The 20804-nt window shown below is 43.3% G+C and overlaps 1 protein-coding gene and 1 pseudogene across 4 annotated transcripts; both read right to left on the reverse strand.

Moving 5' to 3' along the window:
- Positions 1–20804, reverse strand: part of LOC112170331 — a 45529-nt pseudogene that overhangs the window by 3087 nt on the left and 21638 nt on the right.
- On the reverse strand, positions 1748–18569 carry LOC112173715 (TMV resistance protein N). Of its 4 annotated transcripts, XM_040509639.1 has the most exons (9): positions 18008–18569; positions 17445–17557; positions 9717–9907; positions 9113–9606; positions 8336–8831; positions 7573–8116; positions 4011–4556; positions 3625–3903; positions 1748–3538 (listed from the first exon to the last, which is right to left on the reverse strand). In XM_040509639.1, exons 5-9 carry the CDS (start codon positions 8809–8811, stop codon positions 1787–1789), a joined length of 3597 nt encoding a protein of 1198 aa, XP_040365573.1. In that variant the 5' UTR covers positions 8812–8831; positions 9113–9606; positions 9717–9907; positions 17445–17557; positions 18008–18569; the 3' UTR covers positions 1748–1786. The 4 variants fall into 4 exon arrangements, with proteins under 4 accessions (XP_040365573.1, XP_040365572.1, XP_040365574.1 ...); XM_040509638.1 differs by lacking the exon at positions 4011–4556 and having other exon boundaries at positions 1749–3538; positions 7027–8116; XM_040509640.1 differs by lacking the exons at positions 4011–4556; positions 18008–18569 and adding an exon at positions 17881–17963 and having other exon boundaries at positions 1749–3538; positions 7027–8116.

Here is a 20804-nt window from a genome sequence, read left to right on the forward strand (position 1 = left end):
AAACCATGCATTAAATACATAAAGGTGCCGACTGTTGACAACACCATAAGGATGCGCAGAATGTGTTCAGAATCCACACTACAAAAAGACCAATATAGATAACCCTCAAAATGACTAGGTTAAAACTGAAAAAGTGGTCACTTTGGAGAAAGTGGAAATGAAAGCATAACGTACCAATCCTGTAGAACATTTAGCTTGTAACCACTTTGATAATTTCTTGTATGATGATTTCTTGATGTCTAGTGTGATGCCTGAAGGCCTACAAGGTAAAACATAGTTTGACCTGCAGAACCACAAAAAAAATCATGAGATCTTATAAATGAAGTATATGCACAGGGAGAGTAGAGACAGATCACGCAAATTTTCACAAAGATTATACCTTTACCATACCATAGAGTGCTTCCGGGTATGGGAAGGTCTTTGTCTTTGACAGTTGTATGCAATGCTTGCAAAAGACACTTTTCCAAAAGCATGTCCACATCCTCGGTGGAAGGAGGATGTTGATCCCCCCCAGTTGACTGATCGGTGGAATCATCATCTGTTAGCTTCAGATCACCTACATTTGCAGTTACTTCCTCAGCGATCTCATTCCTAGCATCAATCGGTGCAACTGAAGCAGAACTTGGTTCAGACTGCACATCAGCAACATCAACATGTTGCCCCATTTCTTATTATCAATGCCATTCAGTTGATCATGTGATGGTAGACCTTCAGCAGCAGGTATGCTGGTACCAGGAAACATCAAATCCGCCCCTCCAATAACATATCGAGAAACCTCTTTAACTTGTTCGACTACAAACCCTCTCCCTTAACAAAACCTCACAAAAACCTCAAGAGCTCCGACGTCGTCGCCGTCGCCGACCCTTCCCGCAACCTCTGGTTCCGCCTCTACACTCCCACCTCCGCGACTACCACCAAGCTCCCCATCATCGTCTTCTTCCACGGCGGCGGGATTGTATTCATGTCCGCCACTTCAAAACCCTACGACGACTTCTGTCAACGCCTCGCTCTCCAGCTCCCCGCCGTCGTCGTCTCCTTCAACTACCGCCTCGCGCCGGAGCATCGGTATCCGTACCAGTACGACGACGGATTCGACGTCCTCAAGTTCATCGACAACAGTCAAAGCAGCTTGTTCGAGGGCGCGAATCTCGGGCAGTGCTTTCTGGCCGGGGACAGCGCCGGCGGGAACATAGCGCACCACGTGGCGATCAGAGCGAGCGGGCACGAGTTTCGGGATCTGAAAGTGGTCAGAATGTTGGCGATTCAGCCGTTTTTTGGCGGAGAAGAGCGGACAGAATCGGTGACGAGACTGAAGAGAGTGCCGCTGGTGAACGTAGAGCGGACGGACTGGATGTGGAAGGCGTTTTTGCCGGAGGGGTCGGATCGGGACCGCCCGGTGGTGAATGTGTTCGGGCCGAACGCGGTGGATTCGATCCCTTACTACGAGCGATTGAAGAAAAGCGGAGCGATTGAGTTGGATGACTCTTCTATGTTTATTAACAGAGTCAGGGATTTCGTGCAATTGCAATCAGTTAATGTTACTGAAACAAGACAATGACCCTTGTTGTTTTTCGATTTCTAATTCTGTACCAATTTGCTTTGCTTGAATGGTTTTAAAAGAGACAAATCACAATTTGGGATTAACTAAATATTGCTGCTTCATGGAGCAAAGGATCAATCACACCAGTAGGCATAATTAACCAAATGAAAAATAAGGAGCGCATCAACATGCATGTGTTCATTCGAAGACAAGAAGAAATTTTCACAAAAAAAAAAAAAAAATGCTTTAATCATGTTTCTGGTCACTAGGTCCTGCACCGTCAAGCTCGAGTCGTTTAAATCTTTTTGGATGAGGTTCTTCTTCCTCTTCCTGACTTGAACCAGTTGCAGTACTACTAGATGCTGCATCATCATCATCGTAGTGTTGAAGGCCTCGCTTGGTATTTCCCTGCTCCTCCACATCTTCCTCATATATCATGCGGACCCCACACTTCTTCACTTCCCCATCCATTGCACTGTGGACTTCGGTAAAAAAGAAATCCATATCCTTTTCTCCATCGACCAATTCAAATGAGAATTCAAGCTGATAGTAGATATCCTGCCACTCATGAGAATGAAAGTTATGATCGCGGTACCAACAGCCGAACCAAATGTGATCCGACATTGGTTGACCCGACTTTCCCCCAAAACCTAGAGAAACATAACCACAGGATTTTCCGTTGGCCTTCAATGAGCAATAAGTGTCCCGCCAAAGCAAAGGCGGGGGTGCTTTGAAGATTCTAAAAACGACACAGAATGCGAACCCGATCCACTTGTTAGTAAACCAACCCGGATGCAACTCTACAGTCATCAAAGACCCCATACTCTGGTGATTGTACCACTTTGGAATTTCATCTCCAGGAGCAACAAAGTGAAAATTACTGAATTTACGGGTATATCCGGAAGAAGTCCAATGTTGAAACTTCATGTAGCGTGTTAGCAATGAAAGTGCTGTACTCTTACAGCTTTCATTCTCCACCATTTTGAAACAGTTAACACTCGACACTCTTCCTATTTGATTGGACAATGTGTCTAATGAAATGCAGTTGCTGATGTTTACCCATAAACCAGTTCGAAGCTCTGGCAATGTCTGAAGCTTGCGGCACCAATCCAAGTGAAGAACTTCAAGTCTAGAGAGTTGGCCGATGCTCTCAGGTAGTCTAACAAATTGATTATTGCTCATATATAAATATGTTAACAAGGACAAGCATCCAATATCACCGGGGATTTCAGAAAGATTGCAGTCACTTAGATCCAAGTGGGTTAATGAATGCAAACCAGACAAACTGGGCAACGACAATCCTGCCGGAATGTGACTTCTTTTTCGGAATAACTGTTGGAATAACTGAAAACGGTTGAACATCATATTCCATGATTTACGTGACCGTCCCTTACATCCACGAAGAGATAATTCTTTGAGGTTTTTCAAAAGACCAACAGAGGAGGGCACTTCTCCTATGCCACTTCCACTCACATCAAGCTTCTCCAAACATGCAACAAGACCCAACTCATCGGGCAATTTATCAAGCTTTGAGCAACCAGAAAGATTGAGACATTTGAGAGCTTTTAAGCCACCTACACTGCTTGGAAGACACACCAGATGATTGCAATCTCTCAAGGACATAGAAACAAGTCCTTCAAGCATGCCAATAGAGCAGGGTAGTTCTCGTATAGAAGTTCCACTTGCATCAACCTCGACCAAACTTTCTAAATGACCCATGTCATTCGGTAGTTTTTTAAGCTTTGAGCAACCAGAAAGATTAAGAACTTTGAGAGATTTTAAGCCACACACGCTGCTTGCAAAATGCACGAGATTCTTGCAATCTTTTAAGTTCAGCATCGTAAGTTTTCCAAGCACTTCAACTCCTGGGTCAACCTCATATAATCTTGTACAACCATCTAGAAACAGAACCTCAAGATTTGGCATATCTTTAAAGTTTGGGGTGTTGACAAGATTCAATGAGTTGCTGAGTCTAACGGTTTTCAGATTGTCTGAAGGCTGTCAAGTAAAAGCATAAGAAAATTAGCTTTTATATTCAACAATTTCTTCTGTAAGTAATGAAATATTATGTAAATACTTGATACCTCTATTTTCAACGGAAAATGTTCAATGCAACTATGGCACATGTTAAGTTCTAGTAGCTTCTCAGGGTTGAAATGCAACGGGAGAGATTTCGAGGGATACCCGGTCCAGTTAAGAATCCGTAAACTATCAGGAAGACATTCAAGCCCATTCGGTAGGTTCCCATTCTTAATGACAAGGTACCTCAATCTGTTCATCATCAAAAAGGATTTAGCATTTACCCTCAGCGTTACTCCAAGCTCAGTTGAGTCCAGAATAATGCCTTCTATTGCTTCTGTTCCCTATTAAACATCACCAATATAAACTATTAGGGCTAAGAAAATGAGAATATTACACTACCTTTTCATTAGCAAATATAACTAAAATTGCCTTATACTAAATCTCTTACAGTATTTTTGGTCAAGACATGCTTGACGTCTTCAAAAAGCCATAACCTACTGCGCCTGCCTGGCTCATTAGTAGATTCCCGGCGGACAATTTCCCGACCCATTTCTTGGAGCAAATCGTGCATCCATAGTCTTCCATGCAAAACAGTCAAGAGAGATCTTTCGGTAAGAACTTTTATTCCAATAATCGCAGAAACATCACAACTGATCAGTACTTTTGTTACTCGATCTTTTTCTTCTCCACAAAAGAAGCATGAAATGTCTAGGAATATTTTCTTCTCTTCATCATCTAGACCATCGTAGCTAGTCTTAAGTATGTCAAAAATTTCCAAGTTACAAACTGTTCTTAGTTTTCTCAATGCACTGTTCCATTCACTTAGATCTCTTCCATACAAAAAAGAGCCCAGTACTTTAAGAGCTAAAGGGAGACCTTTGGCATAATTTATGAAAGATTTAGACAAATCAAGAAAATCTTCTTCAGGGCAACCTTTTTTGAATGCTTTCCGGCTGAAAAGCAGAAGAGAATCCTCATCATTAAGTTCCTCAACCTTCACAAACAAAAATGCATGTGTTCATTTGAAGACAAGAAGAAAGTTTCACAAACAAAAATATGCATTAACCATGTTTCTGGTCACTAGGTCCTGCACCGTCAAGCTTGAGTCGTTTAAATCTTTTTGGAGGAGGTTCTTCTTCCTCTTCCTGACTGGTCATAGATGCTGCATCATCATCATCATAGTGTTGAAGGCATCGCTTGGTATTGCTCTGCTTTGACAATGTTTGCCAAAGCTCCTCCACATCTTCCTCATATATCACACGGACCCCACACTTCTTCACTTGCGGAATTTCCACTGCATCCCCGTCCTCCTCGTCCATGGTGAGTTTAAATGAGAATTCAAGCTGATAGTAGATATCCTGCCACTCATGTTGATGAGAGTATTCATCACGGTGCGCACAGAAGAACCAAATGTGATCGACTACTGGTTCACCCCACTTTCCCCCCAACCATAGACTAATGTTAGGACGCAATTGTTTATTGACCGTCAAATCGCAATTAATGGACCAGCGAACCAAAGGCGAGAGTGGTTTGAGAAGTCTAAAAACGACACACCAGGCGAATCCCATGCACTTGTTAGTACACCAACCTGGATGCAGCTCTACAGTTATCAAAGACCCCACACTTTGGTAATTGTACCACTCTGGTATTTCATTTCCAGGACCAACAAAGTTAAAATAAGGGGGAGAATATTTGGAAGAACCCGAGGTTGAAACTTCAGGTAGCGTGTCAGCAATGAAAGTGTTGTACTCTTACAGCTTTCATTCTCCACCATTTTGAAACAGTTAACACCCATCAATTTTCCTATTTGATTGGACAATGTGTTTAATGAAATGCAGTTGCTGATGTTTACCCATAAACGAGTTGGAAGCTCTGGCAATGTCTGAAGCTTGTGGCACCAATCCAAGTGAAGATATTCAAGTCTAGAGAGTTGTCCGATGCTCTCAGGTATTCTAACAAATTCATTTTTGCTCAAATCTAACACTGTTAACAAGGACAAGCATCCAAAATCACTAGGGATTTCAGAAAGATTGCAGTCACTTACATCCAATTTGGTTAATGAATGCACACCAAACAAACTAGCCAACGACAATCCTACCGGAATGCGACTTCTTTTTTGCAATAACTAAAAAGGGTTGAACATCATATTCCATGATTTAGGTGACTGTCCTTTACATCCACCAAGAGATAATTCTTTGATGTTTTTCAAAAGACCAATAAAGGAGGGCACTTCTGTTATGCCACTTCCACTCACATCAAGCTTCTCCAAACAGGCAACAAGACCCAACTCATCTGGCAATTTATCAAGCTTTGAGCAACCAGAAAGATTGAGATCTGTGAGAGATTTTAAGCCACGTACACTGCTTGGAAGACACACAAGATGTTTGCAGTCTCTCAAGGACATAGAAACAAGTCCTTCAAGCATGCCAATAGAGCAAGGTAGTTCTCGTACAGAAGTTACACTCACATGAAGCCTCTTTAAACTGGCAATATGACCCAATTCATTTGGCAATTTGGCAAGCTTTAAGCAACCAGAAAGACTGAGATCTTTGAGACATTTTAAGCCACCTAAACTGCTTGGAAGACACACCAGATGTTTGCAATCTCTCAACAACATACAAACAAGTCCTTCAAGCATTCCAATAGAGCAAGGTAGTTCTCGTATAGAAGTTCTACTCGCATCAACCTCGACCAAACTTTCTAAATGACCCATGTCATTCGATAGTTTTTTAAGCTTTGAGCAACCAGAAAGATAAGAACTTTGAGAGATTTTAAGGCACGTACACTGCTTGCAAAATGCACGAGATTCTTGCAATCTTTTAAGTTCAGCATCGTAAGTTTTTCAAGCATTTCAACTCCTAGGTCAACCTCATATATTCTTGTACAACCGTCTAGAAACAGAACTTCAAGATGTGGCATACCTTTAAAGTTTGGGGTGTTGACAAGATTCAAAGAGTCGCTGAGTTTAATAGTATTCAAATTGTATAAAGGCTGTCAGGTAAAAGCATAAGAAAATTAGCTTTTATATTCAACAATTTCTTCTGTAAGTAATCAAATATTATGCAAGTACTTGATACCTCTATTTCCAAAGGAAAATGTTCAATGCAACTATGGCACATTTCAAGTTCTAGTAGCTTCTCAAGGTTGAAATGTGATGGGAGAGATTTCGAGGGATACCCGGTCCATTTAAGAATCCGTAAACTATTAGGAAGACATTCAAGCCCATTCGATAGGTTCCCATTCTTAATGACAAGGTATCTCAATCTGTTCATCATTGAAAAGGATTTAGCATTCACCTCCACCTTTACTCCGAGCTCAGTTGAGTCCAGAACAATGCCTTCTATTGCTCTGTTCCCTATTAAACATCACCAATATAAAATATTAGGTCTAAGAAATTGATAATATCAGACTAACTTGTCATTAGCCAATAATAACTAAAATTGTTCTTGTACTAAATCTCTTACAGTATTTTTGGTCACGACATGTTTGACGTCTTGAGGAAGCCATAACCTACTGCGCCTGCCTGGCTCATCAGGAGATTCCCGGCGGACAATTTCCCAACCCATTTCTTGGATCAAATTGTGCATCCGTAGTCTTCCATGTAAAACAGTCAAGAGAGATCTTTCACTAAGAACTTTTATTCCAATAATCGCAGAAACATCGCAACTGATCAGTACTTCTGTTACTCTATCTTTGTCCTCTCCACAAAAGAAGCATGAAATGTCTAGGAATATTTTCTTCTCTTCATCATCTAGACCATCATAACTTGTTTTGAGTATATCAAAAATTTCTATGTTACAAACTCTTCCTAGTTTTCTCAATGCACTATTCCATTCACTTAGATCTCTTCCATGCAAAAAAGAGCCCAGTACTTCAAGAGCTAAAGGGAGACCTTTGGCATAATTTATGACAGATTTAGACAAATCAAGAAAATCTTCTTCAGGGTAACCTCTTTTGAATGCTTTCCAGCTGAAAAGATGAAGAGAATCCTCATCATCAAATCCCTCAACCTTCAATCTTCTCTCCACTCCATGTTCGATCAATAAATGCTCATTTCTAGTTGTGATGAGAACTCTACTCCCTGAACCAAACCACTCTTGGTTTCCTGCCAAATATTTCAAATGGCTTAAATGGGTCACATCATCAAGAATGAGAAGAACTTTTTTGTGACCTAACAACCTCCTTATTATGGTGGCTCCTTCATGAAGGTCTGATATGTCTGCCTTTTTTGTCCAAATCCCAGAGAGAAGTTGCTTTTGTAGATTAAGTAGACCACTTTTTTCAACAGAGTCTCTAACATCGGTAAGAAGGAAACTAAATTCAAATTGACAAGAGATTCTCTCATACACCGCTCTTACCATAGTTGTCTTACCAATCCCGCCCATTCCCCATATCCCAATGAAGCGGACGTCATCCACCCCTGCACCTAAAAGCAAATTGACTGGCTGCAATCTTGAGTAAATTCCAACTAGATTTTCTGCATAACTGAATGATGTAGGTTGCAGTTTTGTCCATATTACTTCAACAATATCTCTAATGAGCTTTGATTCATACCTACAACACAGAATAGACAAAACTCATCAGGTTATTGATATGAAGATTTAGTTAATGAAAATGTCTCTGCATTGGACTTGATTTCTTTCATATTCTTGTAATGACACTTAAAAAGCCTCATAAGCTTAATTGATTATCTGCCTATATTATTTGTGATAACCTAATGAAGAGCGCAAACAATCAACTATATGTATATTAAAGAAAAGAGTATATGTATACCATTCCTTTGAATTCCACCCAGAGAAACTTGCCACTTCAGTTAAAGCATATCTCCACCTTCGCACTTTTTCTTTGTCATCCCTAAACCTTTCTTCATGATTAGCAAAGGCTTCTCCAAAACTCCCTGTTTGCTTTCGTACATCAGAGGGATCAACGTAATAGAATATTGGCAGCACTGTTTCTCTTACTTTCATGCATTCAATAATTCTTACAAGTTCATCTAAGCACCACGTTGACGATGCATAATTTTGTGAGAGAACAATGAGGGCAAATCTTGATTCTTCAATTGCAGCAGAAAGTGCTGGAGAAATAGCTTCCCCTTTGTGAAGTTCAGGATCATCCCTGAAAGTTGTGATTCCTTGATGGTCCAATGCAGTGTATAAATGGTCTGTAAAAGCCTTTCGAGTATCCACGCCTCTAAAACTCAAAAAGACATCATATTTCCACCGAGGAGGTGAAGAGCTCTCTGTGCTCATTTCCAATTGAACCTACTGTCCTGTGGCATAGAAAATAGAAATGATTACGGATTTCCTTGTAAATCCACTATATATGAACATTCATTTTAATAAACGAATCCAGTATGAAGCGATAAACATTAGTTGCTTTGCTTTTTGGTGGGAAATTAATTTGATCACAAAGTAATTTTGAATAGAAATTCATAAACAATTGGCATTAAAGCCTCTTTTACAACAAATCATCAGCAGATCTGCTTAAATACTAGGGAAAAAAAAAACACCAAATATTATAGCAAAACAACGTATTTAATGGAGCTTGAACCTGAGTTTGGGGTCAATTTGAAGTTGCGGTTCAGTGTTCAAATATGGGAATCACGTAGCACTGTAGCAGCAACTTGAAGTCTTGAACAGAAAATATAACAAGATCGAGAAGCAAGCAAGGACCAGACTAAGATCGACAAGTGTAGATTTAGTGAGATTAGAGAGACTGGCTGAAAGAAATGGGTGAGGATAGATCTAGATCGTGAAGACTTTTAGCAGGAGGAGACTCCGGTCTTCAGACTTTACCAGTCGGTCAATGCGATCCAAGTCAGCTGGGGCCCACAACAGATTCTCCAAAAAAAAAAAAAAAAAAAATTCCACAACAATGTTAACCAACAGAGGTTTTCTATGTGTCAATCATAAGATTCATATCTCTATGTCAATTCCCACAGATACTTGCCAAAGTAAGTCACCATAATAGTGAGCAATTTTTAAGGCTTTTCCACGCAACCTAGCTTTTAATGCTTCAGTGAAGATCATACCAGTAGTTCCCACCTGTAAAGATATTCACCAATGAGAAGATTATGACCTAACTTTAGTTACATAAATAGATGAACCAACGGTTGTCTCAAAACGTAGCATATACTATTCGCACAGAAGCTTACAGCAATGGGAGCTGGATTTCCTGGAACTTTAACAGCCCATGCTTCCGCAGCTATAAATGGTGGTAGACCTTCAGCAGGTATGCTGATACCAGGAAACATCAAATCCGCCCCTCCAATAACATATTGAGAAACCTCTCCCCCTTTCAGCATGAAAGAAGGTAAGATATCAGGGACCTTCCAGAGGGCATAAACTGAAACGGAAAACAATCAACCAAACAAAGCTGTGAATAAAAACCCTCTAACCAATAGCCATATGGTCCAAGGCTAGTTCCTCTCACTAAGGTTGAGAGCGTCTCTCTCTAAGTTTTAGAGACTCCCCACGTAACAGTGGACTTCCCGGAATTTTTCTTTCCGACCACCGAGCTTAATTGCAAAACTCGGAGTTTGTTATCGGTCCTATCAATCAAATCCGCCATTTCTTCTCTATGATCTACTACTACCACCCACAAATCAGTTCATCTTCTGCTTTCTCTCTCCACCATAATACCTTTGCGTCCCTATCTCAATCTTTCCCAGATCTCACTCTGTAACACAGATCTCCTCCTGTCACCCAGCCTCAATGCATGAGATCTTTCAATCCTGAAATCCGGCTTCAATACTAAGAGATCCACCACTCGCTTTTTTCCTCTGTTTTTCAGGTCATGTCAATACCCAGATTTTTCTCCATTTAGCTTTCAATTCCTCTGCAAATTCTCTGTTTGCAGACTATCATTTCAAGTCTTTATTCATCACTTACCATCTGTCCCCTACAAGATGAACCAACGCTCTTCAATTTTCAGTCCAAGTACACAATTGCCTTTACTTCGGCACAATCTGCTCGAAGATCCATTCTCCAGGCATAATCATCCTTCCACCTTTATCTTCTCACTTCACTTAATGTTCTCTACCCATCAGGATTTGCTCCCCTATTTAAGGGATAGATCTCGTTTGTCACAACCTGCAAAAATATACCTCATCCGGTCAAGGCACAGCCAGTTTACTTCGCCACAAAACCTATTCCATCTGTTCCCTCTTAAGATCTCACAAATATCACACCATTCCATGGAACCAGATCACTTTGGCAATCCAAACCCAAACCCAGATAATCCAAATCTGGCCAAACCAAATCCTGCTGAATGCTGATCAGGTTCTGGACCTCAATCAACCTGACCCTCATGCTGATCAACCTCTTACTCTTCTCGGCTTTCTGATAGCTGACAAATTTCTCAATGTTGCGGCTGTGATCCGCATCCTCACTCGAGCCTGGTCTGAGTTTGGCGAGGTTCATATCGAGGCTATCCGTGACCACCGTACCTTCACCATTACTCTAATGGAGTGGGAAACTGGACAGCAAATCCTTAATCGTGGTCCCTGGTCTGTTATGGGACATACAATCTGCATCAACATTTGGCCCCTTGATGATAGACTAGAGGATGTTCCGGTCCACCAGCTGGCTATCTGGATCCAAGCCCATGGTCTTCCGCGAGGTCAGATGACTCATGCCAATGCTCATCTGCTGGGTGCTGTTGCCGGTACCGTTCTTTCGGTGGAGAATTCCAACACGGTCAATGGTTGGAGGGGTTTTGTCCGAGTCCGAGTGAACATCAATACCCAACACCCACTGGTTCCGGGTGTCTGGATCAGGTGCGGATCTAACCCTCCATTGTGGGTGGAGTTTAGATATGAGAGGATTTCTCTCTTCTGCTATAACTGTGGCCGCCTCAGTCATAGTGAACGTTTTTGCAATCAACCTCGGTCCCCAAGAGCTGAGAGACTGGGAGTTTGGATGATTACTCCTGCGGCTAGACGTCTTACTTCGGGCCCCCAACCTGATGGAGAGCGAGGTTGGGATAGATTCCAGAGACAATGCTTCCAATCTCGACAAAATAGCCAACAGTATTCTGCCTCAAACCCATCTACCCAACCCCTTCTTCAAGCTGCGAGTCAGACATTTTTCCGGGGTCCACCACAGTACCGTTCCACTCTGGTCTTATCTGAGAAGTCCCCTTCACCTGTGAGGGACGCCCCCACACCTGATTTGCCTCCAACCACCTTTGTCGCCTCTTCCTCTTCCGGCCCCCGGGATAAAGGAAAGGCAAAGTTGTTTCCGGCGGAGGATTTAGTTGTGAATAATGTTGATTTTGCAGAGCCGTGTTTGCCCATTGGATCTGACCAAACTCTATACCCAACCTTGGGCCTTTCGGGGGAAATAAATTTGGGCCACACTCAGTTCTTTTTTGACAACTCTCTTAGTGACTTTGTTCCGATCCCTACACCACTACAACCTTATCCTTTCAATCATACCCAAACCCCACTTCATACCCTTTACTCACCTTCTCAACTACCTCCCACACCAAACTCTCAGTCCTATGCAAAGGATTCTCTGGAAGCTTTGGTGGCTCCGATTTCGGTGCAAATCCATGCTCCTCTGCCTCTACCTACCCCACTTTTCCTGAATCACCATCGGAGGATAATACCATTTCAGGGGTTGCAAAATTCTTGGACCAGTTACGCCTAAAGCGCATTGCCGATGACACTCCTTCCTCATCTGATCTGAAAGTGAAGAAACCAAGGATCAGATCCATTGCCTCCCTTGATCCGCAGCTCTCTCTTGCCCCTACTTCGGATAGTAACTTCACTAATCAGGCTCTAACGGGCTCTACTCCACTGGGAAAATCCCACTCCTCTGGTAGGACTAGGCCCCGGGGTCGGGGTGCTAGAGGAGGTGGTCGCGGTAGTCGTCGGAAGACAACCCCTGTGTCACCATTACCCCCAGTTCAGAGGGACACTATTCTCAGGGAAGCCCTTGCTACTGCTGAGGGTGTTTCTGCTGTTCATCAAATTCTTGCAGAAAACTCTCTTTCTACTGGACTCCCATGGGATCTCAACTTATCAAGCTATCAGTCTCTCAATCACAACACTCCACCTATTAGCTCTGCTCTTGATGGAGTCCCTCTCACCTCCCCTCTGGATCAATTTCCGGCCCAGACTTACATTCTTTCTACCGATGTGCAAGATGGACAAATATTACCCCCACCTGTCCTTGCTTTGGAAGAGGTGGTCAACTCCATTCATGTCTCTGCAACTCCTACTCTCACTGTTGAAGCTGCAATGTCTTCTAACCCTCAATCTGATCCCGATCCTCCGGGGGATCAAGGCACCGGTGGCTGGCCTGATGCAGCCACGGGCCCATCATGAGGCTATTATCGTGGAATTGTCAGGGTCTGGGGGCGGCCCTGACTGGAAAGTCTCTCCGACGTTTGGTTAAACGTCATAGCCCCTCTATGCTTTTTCTTATGGAGACTCGTCAGCAAGAGTCAGTGCTCAAGTTTTGGATGCGTCAACTTTGTTTTGACCATTACTTTGTCGTTGATCCTACTGACAATGGGGGTGGTGGTCTTGCTCTCTTTTGGGACAACTCGGTCCAAGTCTCCAGTATTATCGGCACGGTTAATTATATTAATACTAGTCTGTATTTTATTTCTGAAAATTTCCATTGTAATGTGTCTTGGTTGTATGGGAACCCCCATGTTAATCAAAAATCGGTCTTCTGGCGTTCTTTGTACACTGTCTTCTCCCCTCATGTTTTACATTGGTTGTGCTTGGGGGATTTTAACGAAATCATGTGGCTGCATGAAAAATGGGGTGGCCTTCCTCAGCCTCGGTGGAGGATTAATCTGTTTAAAAACTTCCTGAACCATGCCCACCTAATGGATCTTCTTTTTCAAGGGCCAGATTACACCTGGTACTGCTTCCAACATGGCAAGGTCGTTATCAAGGAGAGGTTGGACCGCGCCTTTGGCAACAATGCTTGGATTGCAAATCAGCCGACTTCCCAGGTTTTTCACCTTCCTTTACTTGGTTCTGATCATCGCCCAATCATGCTGGACACTAAACCCACAGAGCGTCTGACTCCGCCTATCTTCCGGTTCGAACACTTGTGGACCACACATCCAACTAGCACTCAGATTGTCCAAGCCAACTGGCAGAACTCTTCCTCCCCATCTCAGGCTACAAACTGGGTTTCAAATCTCAATGAGTGCCAAACTTCTCTATCCTCTTGGGCAAAAAATACCTTTCCCAATTTTGGCAAACTTGCATCTGATGGCCAAAGTAGAATCCAATCTCTTTTGGACTCTGATCTTCCTGATGCCCATCAACAAATCACTGCTGTGTCTGATGAAATTGCTTCCCATTGGGCCTTGGAGGAATTATATTGGAAACAGAGATCACGAGTCTCGTGGCTAGCCCATGGCGACCTCAACACCCGTTTCTTCCACCAAGCAACAATTCTGCGTCGTCGAAGAAATAAGATTCTGAGACTCCAAAACGATTTTGGCCACTGGTTAACAAATGAGAGAGATATTGTTGATCATCTCAATAACTTCTTTCGTGACATGTATGTTTCTTCTCCAACTGACCACGTGCAAACTGTTCTGGATTTTGTTGACCCGGTGGTAACCTCCGATATGAACAATGCTCTGTTGTCCGAAATTACCATTGCAGAAGTAAGGGATGCAGTTTTTGACATGGGTGCACTTAAAGCACCGGGCCCCGATGGCTTCCCTGGTACCTTCTACCAATCTTATTGGGAAATTGTCAAAAAAGTTGTTTTTGAAGCAACGTCTCATTCCTTTGCTTCTGCCTCTGTCTTGAACCAGTTCAATGCTACCTTCATTGCTTTGATTCCAAAGGTGGAAACCCCTCAGCAAGCTTCCCATTTTCGCCCTATTGCTCTCTGCAACTTTGCTTACAAGATCCTGACGAAGATCATTTCTACCAGATTACGGCCTTTTATGCCATCCCTAATTTCTGAGAATCAGTCTGCTTTTGTCTCTGGTAGACAGATTCAGGACAACATTTTGGTGGCCCATGAAATGTTTCACCACCTCAAGTTACTCAAGTCAGGTTCAGTCGGGGAATTTGCAATTAAACTGGACATGAACAAGGCCTATGATCGTGTGGACTGGAAGTTTTTGGAGCTGGTTCTTCTGAAGATGGGATTCCACCAAAATTGGGTGAGATTGGTAATGTCTTGTGTTACCTCTGTCTCAATGGCTATTATTGTCAACGGAGCTCCTGGTCACAAATTCAAACCAACCCGTGGTCTCAGGCAGGGAGATCCTCTCTCCCCTTTCCTCTTCCTTTTTATCAATGATGTTTTATCTACCATGATCCGGAAAATATGTGACGCTAACTTACTGGATGCTGTTAAATTGAGCTCGAATGGTCCAATGGTTAGTCATCTTTTCTTTGCAGATGATTCCATCTTTTTCCTCAAAGCTACACTGTACAATTGCGAAGTACTCTCCGATACTTTGCATCACTATTGTAGTGCCTCTGGTCAATCCATTAATCTCCACAAATCTTCTCTCTTCTTTAGTCCCAACACCACTCCAGAAATTGTTAACCTCATCAGCATGGTGTTGGGTATGCAACCAGTTTTGAATCCGGGCTTTTATCTTGGTCTGCCGACCATCTGGGGCCGATCAAAAGTTTCGGCTTTGGCTTATGTTAAAGAGCACATCGAAAAGAAAATTTCGGGGTGGAATACTTCCACTTTATCCCAAGCTGGAAAAGAAATCATGATCAAATCAGTGGCAATGGCAATCCCTGCCTACCCAATGTCGATCTTCAAATTCCCTTCTTCTCTCTGCAACCAAATCAACTCTGCGCTTGCAAATTTCTGGTGGGGAAATGACACCACTACGGGTATACACTGGAAAAATTGGTCTTCTCTGGGGTTGCCTAAATCTTGTGGAGGTATGGGTTTTCGTAGTATTGAATCTTTCAATTATGCCCTTCTTGCCAAACAGGGTTGGAGAATCCTTGCCAATCCCAATGCACTCTGGGTCCGTGTTCTGAAGAGTCGTTACTTCCCCTCCTGCACCTTCTTTGAAGCAACTCGGGGATCCTCACCATCTTGGGCTTGGGCCAGCATTTTGGATGCCAGGCATATTCTCTCGGATGGTTGTATTTGGCAGGTTGGATCTGGTCTTTCTATTGATTTCTGGAGAGACAATTGGATCCCCCGACTACCGTCTTGCAATTTGAAAGACTTTATGCCTCTCAACACCCCGGAAACCCCGGTCAGTTTGTTTGTCGACTCTCTGAATCACACATGGAATCTGGATGCGGTCTCTCCTTTCCTCTCAGTGGATGCTATCAGAGCTATTAACGCTACCCCTTTCGGAAATCCGGAAGATGAAGACTCTATTCTTTGGCCGCCAACCTCATCGGGCATTTACTCCGTTAGGACGGGTTATGAAGCAAAAATCAAAGACTCCATGCCCTCACTTGTTGTTCATCCTCACAGGTCGCACTCAATCCCCTCAAGCACTTGGAATTGGCTCTGGAATCTTAAGGTTACACCAAGAATCAAACACTTCCTATGGCGAGCTCTTTCGGGTGCTTTAGCAACAAACCACAACAGACATCAAAGGCACCTTGCATCTTCCCCACTCTGCACCTTCTGTGAGGCTCATCCTGAAACAATTGAACATGTTCTTTTATTATGCCCTTGGGCAAGAAGAACGTGGTTCTGCCATCCCCTCTCTTACAGGATTGACCCCCAAGCCGTGACTTCTCTTGATATTTGGATTTCCGCGATCTTCTCCCCGGATTCGTCATCATCTCTACCTGATCTGGTTTCCCAAACTCATGTGTTGTTCTTACTGTGGTCTATTTGGAAACATAGGTGCAATTGTGTATTCAACCATGATACCTCGGATTCTATTCTTACTGCTTCTCGAGCCTTCTCTGCTTCCATGGAATTTCTATCGATCCCCAAATGCCTCTCCATTCGTGGTGATGTGAGATCCTCCTCCTCTGAATCATCTGTTTCGGCAATTTGGAAACCCCCTCCCGTTGGTATGTTCAAGATAAACACTGATGCGGCTTGGAATGCGGATTCCTTATCTTGTGGTCTGGGTACCCTGATTCGTGATTCTAAGGGTGCTGTTCTTGGGGGGTTAGCCAAATCATCACATGCGATGTCCTCTCTGGCAGCAGAAGCCATGGCTATTGTCCTTGGTCTCTCTCTTGCCTCATCCCTCTCCCTTTCTTCTTTTCAGTTGGAATCAGACTCCTTGGTTTTGATTTCACATTTGTTAAACCCTCTTTCTTCGATTGATTGGTCTGCAACTCAAATCGTCTCTCGGATTCGAGCTATGGCTGGCCACTTCGATCGTGTTAACTGGCTTTGGACCAGTAGACATGCTAATTGTGCTGCGGACTCTATTGCGGCTCTGGCATCTCGCAGGGTGTGCACGGATGACTGGGTGTCCAATCCTCCCCCCTCCCTAATGCGAATTCTTCTCTTTGATGCAGCGGGTCCTCCCCACTGAAGTCTCTGCTGGAGTTTCAGTTTTCTGTGTTTTTTAGTTTCTTTGCTTATTTTCGTTTTTGTTCGGTTGTTTCGTTGCTTTGTTTCAATGCCAAAAAAAAAAAAAAAAACAAAGCTATGAATAACCTGCAGATATGGTAGCAGAGCTTCTTCATATTTTCATTGACCCAAAGCAGGAAGTGAGATTAATGCCTATGTTATATTAACCCATCATTTCTGTTGCTCTCAAATAGTCTTGAGACCCTTTAAGGTCAAGCTAAGACCAACTTCATTCAAAATAACTAACTAGTAAAGTGTGGCAGACCACATACTAGAAAAAAGGGAAACAAAGAAGGAAAAAAAAAAAAACATGCAAGACATGCAAGAACAAATAAGGACAAGAGATGGAAACAAGGACATGATACCTGTGGGAAAAAATTTCTTTGCCACGCCCATCAATATCAAAAAACATAGGAAAGCCTCCCTCTATGCCATATACAAGGACTCAATTTTGATACTTTGAAACCTTTATCTCCACCTAGAGATTAATTCAATACAAAATATACAGTAGTGAGTAACTAACATCATATGATGCCAGTTCCAACCATTCCAAAATAAATAAATCCTATACCAAAACTTGTCCAACTTATTTCTTCTGTATTTTGGTGCAACCTGATTGAAATTGACACTATCTAGTTGGAAAATAGTACAAGAATTATTCCAATGACAAGCATACAAAACGGAGAATCATCGAGGATAAAAAAGTGTGGTAAAAACCCAAGTAACAGCGTAAACAAATTGGCAGCAAACTAATCGCAAGTTAAAGATCATGAAATTTTGCAAGAGATGAATATAACACACATATACGGCTTCCTGGAATGAAACGCAGAATCAGAGTGAAACCATTCGCAGCTGGGAAATGAAAAAAAGCAAGGGCATAACCAATGAAGCATAATGATTCAGAAGGAAAAAGTGGTAAGATAGGTACCTTGGGAGGGAGTAAAGCATCAACATCGGTGTCGGAAGCTCTGGGAAATCTTTCCTTGACGGTCCTCTTGAGCTTCTTCCTGTCAGCCCCTGACAGCCTCTGGTGCGACCGAGCTTCCACTCCCTTCTTGAACATCTCTCCTTAGTCCTCCCTCTCTCTCTCTTGAACCCTACGACGACTTCTGTCAACGCCTCGCTCGCGAGCTCCCCGCCGTCGTCGTCTCCGTCAACTACAGCCTCGCGCCGGAGCATCGATATCCGTGCCAGTACGACGATGGTTTCGAAGTCCTCAAGTTCATCGAAGACAGTCAAAGTAGCTTGTTCGAGGGCTCGAATCTCGGGCAGTGTTTTCTGGCCGGGGACAGCGCCGGCGGGAACATAGCGCACCACGTGGCGATCGGAGCGAGCAGGCACGAGTTTCGGGAGCTGAAGGTGGTCGGAATGTTGGCGATACAGCTGTTTTTCGGTGGAGAGGAGCGGACGGAATCGGAGACGAGATTGACGAGGGTGCCGCTGGTCAACATAGAGCGGACAGGCTGGATGTGGAAGGCGTTTTTGCCGGAGGGGTCGGATCGGGACCACCCGGTGGTCAATGTATTCGGGCCGAACGCGGTGGATATTTCGGGGGTTGATTTTCCGGCGACGATTGTGTTTGTTGGGGGATTTGATCCAGAATTGATTTTTACATTATGATTGTGGGAAAAATTCACCAACGGTGTCTGGACAATTTAGTGACTTTCAAAATGATACCTGAACTCTAAACGTTATCAATGTGATACCTAGACTTTACTTTTCGTATTATCGTCGTACCTCTGGCGAACTTCCATCACGTCTCAGTCAACTGTGAGCACGTGTGACTCACATGAGCTCAAAAATGAGGGCAAAAACTTTTTTGCCCTCAGTTTGTTTTAGGAAAAAATTCACCAACGGTGTCTGGACACTTAGGAGACTTTCAGAATGATACCTAAACTTACAAAGTTATCAATGTGATACCTGGACTCATTTTTTCGTATCAACGTTGTACATACTACCAATTTCAGTTACGGAGCCGTTAAATTTTACACGTGAGTAACTTAATGAAAACAAAAATGACCGATGTACCCTCAAAAGTTTTTTTTTTTTTCTTTTTCTTTTCTTTCTTTCTTTCTTTATTCTTCTTCTTTCTTTCTTTCTTTCTTTCTTTCTTCTTCCCCTGATTTGAATCATCATCAGCTTGCTTGTCTGATTCCCACCGCCGATTGCTGATCAAACACCGCTGCTGCGTCTCAATCCACCTTCATGCACCGCAGATGTTTTTGGTTCCACCCACTTCAAATCCTACAGCAAATTGCAATTGTGCACTGAGGCTTCGCCGCTCGCTCCAAGTTCATCCCCGCTGCCACCGCCGACGACTTAGCCATCACCACTCTCATTCTCTCCTTCGACCCCCTTTTATACACCATTGATCAGAAACTCAGACCTCACGAGCCCTCTACTCTCAAATCACAGCTCCAATCCCACCCCCCCATCCTCTCCGTCGTTCCCGACATGCAACACCATCTCCACACCATCCTCACCTGCAACTTCATCTGTTTATCCGACAACTTCGGCCTCTAGCCCAACTTCGATAAGAGGTAATTGTAGGCAGCCAAAGATTAACAACTTCAGCCTCCACACCATCCTCACCTGCAGAAAATTCGAGCTGTTCTGATTCACCAGCTCGCCACTCCGTTGCTACCCACCATTGCTCCTCGCCGATTAACAGACAAAGAACTCGGAGCCTCCACCATTGAGAAATGGAGGGTCTCGTTCTGCGTGTCCTGCTCGGCGGATATCGGCACTGTCGGAGAAGATGTTGTCTGAACAGAAGTTGAGTTCGGGTTCCACGGCGGCAGCTCGTCGAGCTCGTCGATTGCGGCCTTGGCTTTCTTGATGAGCCAATCGACGGCCTTGCTGGGCTGGTCGTATCTCAGCTGGTCTTGCACGTTGTAGAATTGAATGGTGGTGTGGGTGGCGAGCTAGACGCGATGGTCCCTGGGGCCTTTGGCGGTGCAGACCTTGCTGTGGCGGTCCTTCCGGCCGGTGGCCCTTAGAATGTGGCCTCGAGCCTCCACGATTTCGCTAGTGGTGGAGGTTGTTGTGGCTCTCCCCCATTTTTCTTCCTGCATATTCGATGGTGGGTTCTCCGAAAACGGTCGTTTTGGCAAGGAGAGAAGGAGAGAATAAAGAAACCGAAAAAGAAGAAGAATAAAGAAAGAAAGAAAGAAAGAAAAGAAAAGAAAAGGAAAAAAAAAACTTTTGAGGGTAAATCGGTCTTTTTGTCTTCATTAAGTGACTCATGTGCATCGCACGTGCAAAATTTAATGACTCCGTGACGAAAATTGATCGTAGGTACGACGTTGATATGAAAAAATGAGTCCAGGTATCACATTGATAACTTTGTAAATTCAGGTATCATTCTGAATGTCCCCTAAGTGTCCAGACACCGTTAGTGATTTTTACCGAGGGTAAATCGGTTTTTTGTCTTTATTAAGTGACTCACGTGCATTGCACATGCAAAATTTAACTGCTCCGTGACGGAAATTGGTCGTAGGTACGACGTTGATATGAAAAAATGAGTCCAGGTATCACATTGATAACATTTAGAGTTCAGGTATCATTGTGAAAGTCACCAAAGTGTCCAGACACTGTTGGTGAATTTTTCCCTATGATTGTAAATATTCCATGGATTGATGCGTGTGGACATAAGATAAAAATTTCAATTTTAATGATAAAGACGTTGGCCTATACCAATTTGCCACCTAAAGTTGTATGACTTA

Source organism: Rosa chinensis, chromosome 6, assembly GCF_002994745.2.
Source record: "Rosa chinensis cultivar Old Blush chromosome 6, RchiOBHm-V2, whole genome shotgun sequence".
In the NCBI taxonomy this organism is placed as follows: Eukaryota; Viridiplantae; Streptophyta; class Magnoliopsida; order Rosales; family Rosaceae; genus Rosa; species Rosa chinensis.

Excerpts from the sequence above, each read along its gene's own strand:
- LOC112173715 (XM_040509639.1), bottom strand. The coding sequence starts at position 8,811 with ATGAGCACAGAGAGCTCTTCACCTCCTCGGTGGAAATATGATGTCTTT. Across the intron at positions 3,904-4,010 it reads ATGTCTTGACCAAAAATACT|GGAACAGAAGCAATAGAAGG; the intron begins GTAAGAGATTTA and ends GATGTTTAATAG. Across the intron at positions 3,539-3,624 it reads ATTTTCCGTTGAAAATAGAG|CCTTCAGACAATCTGAAAAC; the intron begins GTATCAAGTATT and ends TTTACTTGACAG.